Source organism: Colobus angolensis, unplaced genomic scaffold (assembly GCF_000951035.1).
Source record: "Colobus angolensis palliatus isolate OR3802 unplaced genomic scaffold, Cang.pa_1.0 Scaffold4, whole genome shotgun sequence".
NCBI classification, from domain to species: Eukaryota; Metazoa; Chordata; class Mammalia; order Primates; family Cercopithecidae; genus Colobus; species Colobus angolensis.
In genome coordinates, this window is record NW_012117376.1 from 202724 (window position 1) to 209710 (window position 6987).

Sequence of the window (6987 nt, forward strand, 5' to 3'; positions counted from 1 at the left end):
CATTATCTCAGTGTCTCTGAGCGGGCTAGCTCCAGAGGCCAGACCAGACCCTAGGCTCCTGCTTTGCCCAGACAGCCTGACATGAGATGGCTGATGGAAAGACAGTGTGGGACTTGCTTTGGTGTTGACAAAACCACTGGGTCACCTAACAGCCTTAAGTGGTGGTTAAGAGCACAGGCACCATAGCCAACCTCGATTCAAGTATCAGCTCTTCCAGTGACTGTCCAATGACCTTGAGTAGGTTACTTAACTTTTCCCTGCGTCAGTTTCCTTATCTCTAACATGAGGATGACAATAATACCTTCCTCATAGGGAAGTTCTGACAACCATCTGAAGACTAACTGAATTCAAACTTATTACACACATGCAACCATGCCTGTTAGTAATGCTTAATGTAACTTATCAAAGTAACCTGACGGAACTTTATCAGTAAAAATGGAGGACCCACCTCCCACCCAAAATGGAGCCCCACACTCAAGGTAAGAACCAAGCCTGAATAGCCTAAGAGCTTCTCTTGTCTGGGCCTCATTTATCTATTAGTAAAATCAGAAGATTTGACAAGTAGCTCCTAATCCTGCCAACTTTGCCTTCTTGTGATTTTGGGGGCTTGGCCTAAGTGTGAGACCCAGTGGTGTGTTAGGCAAGCTCCTACCGGCTTGGAAGAGCCAACCGCTCAATGTTTAGGGAATGTTCAAAGTAGAACAACCATGGATAACTTGAAATTTGCTATGGCAGGAGTTATTCATACCATGGAAGTCAGCCAAGTGCTCCCAACTAGGCCTTCCCCACCACCCTGTTTCCTACTGGAGGTGTTTGTTTCTTGTCACCAGTGCCTCTGTGGTCAAATCCTCCCTCATCTGATACACACATCCAGCAGGTACATTCTCACCTTTGAATACCATCAGTAACAGTTGTGCAGAAAGAACTACAGGTCTCCAGGGACCCCACAGGCCTCCAGCCCTGCCAGCCCTGCAGGCTCAGGCATGCAGCAGGCAGGAAGCACAGTGTACAGGCACACCCAGAGCAAGCGTCTGCCTGCCGATCCCCTGGTCATTCTCAGACACAGGGAAGTAGACGGTGGTGATTACGGTACTGGAGTCTTTACAGAGTTGGGATAAAATTCCAATTAGGTCACTCAAGGCTGTGTGACTTTAGCTAAATCCCTCTCTACACTAGGGTGTTCTTAGCAAGAGGCCAGGTGCAGTGACTCACACCTGTAATCCCACTACTTTGGGAGGCTAATGCAGGAGGATTGCTTGAGTCCAGTGGGAAGGACTGGCCTGGGCAATATAGTGAGACCTCCATCTCTACAAAAAATCTAAAAATCAGCCAGGCGTGGTGGTGCATGCCTGTAGTCCCAGCTACTCGGGAGGGTGAAGCAGAAAGAAGGATTGCCTGAGCCGAGATTGCGCCACTGCACTCCAGCCACAACTTCAGACATGTTTGCCCCCACCCAGTAGCACCTGGGGCTCCGTGTGTTCTCTAACAGAGTCTTAAGGCAGAAGGGCTCAGTGAGTGGCTGAGGACACAGACAGAGACAGGCAGCTGTTTTCCAGCTTTTATGAAAATTAATAACATTAATAGCTCACAGACATATACATACACACACATTGCTATGTACACAGTCATTAAGTTATTAATTAGACTCTGTAAAAAAAGGTTTCTACATTAGTGTTCCAGGCTAGGCCCGGTCAGTCCTTGGCATATTCACAGTGGCAGCCCCAGGGCTTTGCCTCACGGGCGGGCAGAGTGGGGGGCAGGAGGCCACAGAGCAGCCGGCCCCACGGTGAGCACAGCAAGGGTCCTGGGCCACCTCCTTGAGTCTTCAGTTCCCTTCCTAGCACCTGCAGTCCAGCTGCTCAGCAAGCCGGCAGACAGGTCCTGATCCCTCCCGTGGCCTTCCGCATGGTGGCTTCGGGCAACGTGGCGGGCCCTAGAGGATGCTAGCCAGCTCTGTGGAGTCTGTTTCTGAGCAGCCAGAGCTGCTGGCCTCGTCCCTGCAAGAGCCAGAGGAGATGGGTTGGAGGAAGCATCCATCCTTACCCCTCCCCAGCCCCACCTGCTTGCTTCCTTCCTCACATGATCTTGGCCCTACTGTCGGACTAAAGTGAACCACAGGACACAGAGTTTGCTCACTCCTACTTTCAACTGTTGGTTGGTCTGTTTACTGTCCTTGCTGCACACAGGGTACTGCAAACCCCAGAACTACACTCTCGCCTGGGCTGGTTGACGGGCTGGCATGACTCCCTCCACCCTGCCCACTGGTTTCCCCAGATGCAAGGTTCAGGCCACACTCGAGGTCCTATATGCCAGGAGGCTGATGAAGAGTGCAGTCTCTGGAGTCGGAATGCTGAGGCTCAAACCCCATCTCCGCCCCTTTCAGCTGGGTCAGCCACTCTTCTTGCTGAAACCTCAGGTTCTTCACCTGCAGAGGGGGAACCCTAAGAACCTGATATTTAGGGTTGTTGGAGGGATATAGGAGGTCATGGATGCACACGTCCTGTAACAAGCTCCTTAAAGGCAGAGATTTTTGTCTTGTTCACTAGAGCAATCAATGCCTAGCACATAGTAGGCAGCCAGCATGTATTTGTTGGATAAAGGTAAGACCGCTTAACAGAGTGCCTGGTGCATACTTAAGTGTTAGATCTGTCCAGAGAAGATGTGTGGGGGGTGAGTCTGGACTTGGCCACAAGAGATGCAAATTGAGGGTTTGGAGGCAACCATGTCCCCTCCTCCAGCATCCCGTCCCCTCCCCACTCACCTCAGTGCCTGCAGGGCCTTCTTGTTCTGCCGCCGCCTCTCCTCATCGATGGGGTACAGTTTGAAGAGCAGCAGGCCCAGCAGGATGAGAACTATGGGAGCCATGGTCACGAGCATGTTCAGTGTAAACTTGACACGTTCCGGCTGCGAGCAGCCACGGGTCTGGTACCCTGCAAAGCTATGGGACCCAGGGGGCAGGAGAACGGTGAAGATGGGGCACCTGGGGCCTGGCCCCGCCCAGTCCCGTCCCAGGTCCCCACCCCACTCACTCCAGACTGAGGGTGGAAATGCCCAGTGACACTCCAGAGGCAAACTTGGTGAAGAAGACATAGAAGGAGAAGAAGATGGGCTCGGTTCCGTGGAAGTGAGGCTGCTTCAGATGGAAGTCGTCAATGACATCAGGCAGCATGGACCTGCGCAGGGCAGTGACAGCCATGAGGACCAACCCACTTAACAGGCCTCTGTGTTGATGAGAAGAGGTGGCCCTCTGGAAGCTTCAGTACCATGGGTACACAGCTCAGTGAGGAGATGGCACCTTCACATGAATAAGAAAAGGCCTCTTGCTCTAAGAGGAAGTAGCCCTGCCTGGAGGCGCTCAGTGTGGCAAGTGGAGCTCCTGCCAGATTATAGCCCCCGTTTTTCACTCTGACTAGGTGTTCTTGCAAAGCTCACTACCTGTACAACTGTACAGGACAGACCTCCCTCACTCCTAACCTGGACCCACAGAATGACCTGTGGGAGAACACCCCATAGAACTCTCCCCAAGGAGCTTCAAAACTGGGACTAGGGGCTGGAGATAACCGAGGAGGGGGCCTGTATATACCTACCAGGGTAGTAAGAAGGCAGCTGCCACACTGATGCCAGCTGCCACAGCTACCACATATGTGATGATGAGGTTACTCTCCATGAGGGCCACCAAGACGAGAAATGGCACTGCTGACTAGGGAAGGGGGTGCAGGAAGATGACTCAGCTGGGAGGTTCCCCCCAGACATCCCCAACTCAACCCAGGATCTGCTCTTCAACCCCACTCACTGAGATCCCAATATATACAGCTGTCTTCTTGCCAAACCGGGTCAGGAACCACTGCCAGATGGGAATAGTGAAAGTGGCTGAGAGCTGTGGACAGACAAAGAGGGTTAAAGGGAGCTGCTTTAGAGCCACAGAGCCCTTCCTGCCCTTCCCAGAACCCCAAAGGGGCTCCCGGCCCTGCCCAAGAGCAGCCAGATGACATCACATGGGCAGCAACAAGATGACAGGCACCTTCGATGGTTTCCAGGGGAGCTCAGAGCTGGTCCAGGCCCACCTCGTCTGCTGCCCTCTCAAACCTCTGAGCCAAGTTCCTGGTGTCCTCGCCCTTGCTTTTGCTGTGCTCGCTATTCAAACATCTAAACTTAAACTCTTTATTTCACAGTCCTACCTATGCAAGGTCCAACCAAATATCCTGAGAAGCCTCCCTCATCCTTTCATGACCTTGGGCCAGCCTGAGAAACATCCTCTGCCTATTCCAAGAACCATTCCACAGCCTATGCCCCTTCAGACCAGGCTGCCCGCCCTTGCTCAGGTCCCACACTCACCATGATGGCCAGGAGTAGATTCTGGAATTCATTGCGGAAGCCCAAGGTGTAGGTGCAAAACAAGACAAAGTTCCCCTCCACCAGCTGGGCATGGGGAAAGGTAGGGAAGGAAATGCAAGGAAGGAGGTGATGTTGGGGCTGAGCCTCCCCAAGACATCCCCCATGCTCCAGAGACCTCTGCTCACCCCCGTCCCCTTACACCCCCTTCTCAGGCTAAGCATGTCAGACCCCCACTCACCATGAAAGCCAAGGAGGTGAAGAGGAAGCCGGTAATAAGCTTGATGTATGGGCCGTGGCTCATGACCAGCCGTAGGCCCCGGAAGTAGGCGATCGGCTCAGCCTGCTGGGCTTCATAGGGTTCTGGGGGCCAGAGGGGACAGTGAGGAAGGAGCAGAGGCCCCTCCCAAAAGCCTGAGGGCCAGGCAGAAAGACGCAGTTGCCCATGCTGAGGCCTACACCCCTTCCCAGGCACCCCCTTACCTCTCTGCTCCCGCACGCCCAGGGTCAGGATGACAGCACAGATTACATAGATACAGACAATAACCCCCGCTGCCAGCAGGTATGCCTTTTGCTATAAGGAGGTGAAGGCGACATACAAGGACGGTCAGTTTGAGCTCATCCCAGCACCCCAGTTCCAGCAGCCCCATTCAGTGATCTTGGGCCAGTAGCCAGTCGCCTCCCCTCTGGGAGCCTCCTGTCTCCATGTGTGAAACGGGAGGATCACCCCAGGCCTGCTGTTGCTTCCCAAGACTGGACAGTTAGGATTCACAACATGCTCAGAAACCAGGCTGGTTGAGTGCGGCCCTCACACCTGTAATCCCAGGAGTTTGAGACCAGCCTGGGCAACTCTACAAATAATAATAAAAAAGAAACCAGGCTGTGGAGTCTGACAGCCCAGAATTCAAATCTTCCCAAATCTCTGCAATTCACTAACTTTATGACTCTGGGCAACTTATTCAGCCTCTCTAAGCTTCAGTTTCCTGTTCTGCAAAGTAGGTATATTGGGTCTATCAATTGTTATGTATATCAAATGCCCAACATTTACTTAATAAACACTAGCTGTTACTATCTTTAGGATGACTACAAACCACCTCATTGCTCCTTATCTCCCCAAATCCCTGCCCTGCCCGGGGCCTCACCGTTTCTCTGTGTGAGGTGGTGCCATGTGTATGGTTGGCACTTTGTGAAGCCACTGTAGAGTTATTGAGGTCCTGGAAACAAGGCGTGTCTGCTTGGCCCACGATCTGCCCCTGGATCGCCGTGCCCAGCACTGTGCCCAGCACTTCCACAGTCATCCCTGGCAGGAGAAAAGGAGGTGTTTCGAGGGTCCTCATGGGTCGTGGGCCCAGGGAGGAAGGTCAAATGGGTGGGAGCCTAGCTGTAGCTCCAGGCAGGGTGGGTAGAGGTAGTGGGGTAGGTGATATCTTGGTCCGAATGCATATGCACCTCTCCAGGTCTCATCTGAGCAATAAGGGGATTGAATTGTTTTTAAGATGGTTTCACACCCACACTCTAGAGCAGAGCAAAGAGCTGGACCCGCAAGGAAAGAAGTGTGGCTGGAGGGTCCCTGGAGGGTGGGGTCAGGTGGGTTGGGGAGACTCACGATAGGCGGTGGCAGAATCCCGCTCAGTCTGCTCGGTGCTGATGAACATGGTGAGAGCCGAGTAGGGAACATGGAAACACTGGCATGGAAGACAGGCCATTGGCCAGTCAGGCAGGTGGACACACCGATGTAGCTTCCGGTACCAACCCTGGGGGCCCCAAGTACTGCCCTCCTCCCGGCCCCCAGGGACACCAGAGGAGGTACCCACACTCACCGTGACCATCGTCTCAAAGAGGCAATAGAAAAGCAGGTACCAATAGGTCTGGCCGTGTGGGAAGTCGGGCACGAACCAGATGAGGAAGTAGGAGATGACGGCCAGGGGCGTGGAGAAGATGATCCTGAGGAAAAGGAGGGTGTGAGTAGAGGCTACAGGATGGAGGCTGGAGGCTGGAGCCCAGGAGCCAGGGCCAGCCGAGACTGCTGTGCCTCACAGGGTCCCCACAGGGAAGGAAGGAAGCTAAGCTCTTCCTTCCTTCCCCATACTCCTGCCATCCACCCATCCTAGGCCTCTGGGAAGAGGCTTGATGGCCAAGCCTGGAATGGCAGATGGGAACTGGGCCCCCAGACCAAAATCCTAGGCATGGAGTGTGAGGTCAGACCCTGAGTCTACTCCAGAGGCACCAGCCTCTAATGGGCTGAGAGAGGTAGGACGGGAGTCCAAGACCTCAGGTGGCTGGGCAAGGAGGCAGAGAGAAGGCGCAGCCCCATCCCCCGTGTTCTCACACAGATACTCATCAACCGCACACACACACCCCATTCACACATACACACCCCATTCACACACACACACCCCATTCACACACACCCATACCCCATTCTCACACACACACCCCATTCACACACACCCATCATTCAAACACACACCCCATTCACACACACCCCACATTCACACACACCCCCATTCACACACACCCCATTCACACACACACACCTCATTCTCACATACCCCCATTTACACACACCCCATTCACACACACACACCTCATTCTCACATACCCCCATTTACACATACCCCACATTCACACACACACCCATTCACACACACCCCA

At 53.6% G+C, this 6987-nt stretch overlaps 1 protein-coding gene across 4 annotated transcripts in view; it reads right to left on the reverse strand.

Moving 5' to 3' along the window:
* Nucleotides 1-1537: 1537 nt before the first annotated feature.
* MFSD2A (major facilitator superfamily domain containing 2A) overlaps nt 1538-6987 on the reverse strand; it is a 14427-nt gene continuing 8977 nt past the window's right edge. For 3 of the 4 annotated variants that reach the window (XM_011955233.1, XM_011955231.1, XM_011955230.1), the window contains 11 exons: nt 6153-6276; nt 5939-6017; nt 5475-5632; nt 4816-4906; nt 4574-4695; nt 4336-4419; nt 3794-3877; nt 3588-3700; nt 3030-3173; nt 2762-2938; nt 1538-1997 (listed from right to left, as the gene is read on the reverse strand). In XM_011955233.1, the coding sequence (XP_011810623.1) occupies nt 1934-1997; nt 2762-2938; nt 3030-3173; nt 3588-3700; nt 3794-3877; nt 4336-4419; nt 4574-4695; nt 4816-4906; nt 5475-5632; nt 5939-6017; nt 6153-6161 (1125 nt within the window). In that variant the 5' untranslated portion in view covers nt 6162-6276 and the 3' untranslated portion in view covers nt 1538-1933. The remainder of the gene's footprint in view (nt 1998-2761; nt 2939-3029; nt 3174-3587; nt 3701-3793; nt 3878-4335; nt 4420-4573; nt 4696-4815; nt 4907-5474; nt 5633-5938; nt 6018-6152; nt 6277-6987) is intronic. The other variant, XM_011955232.1, reaches the window with a different exon arrangement.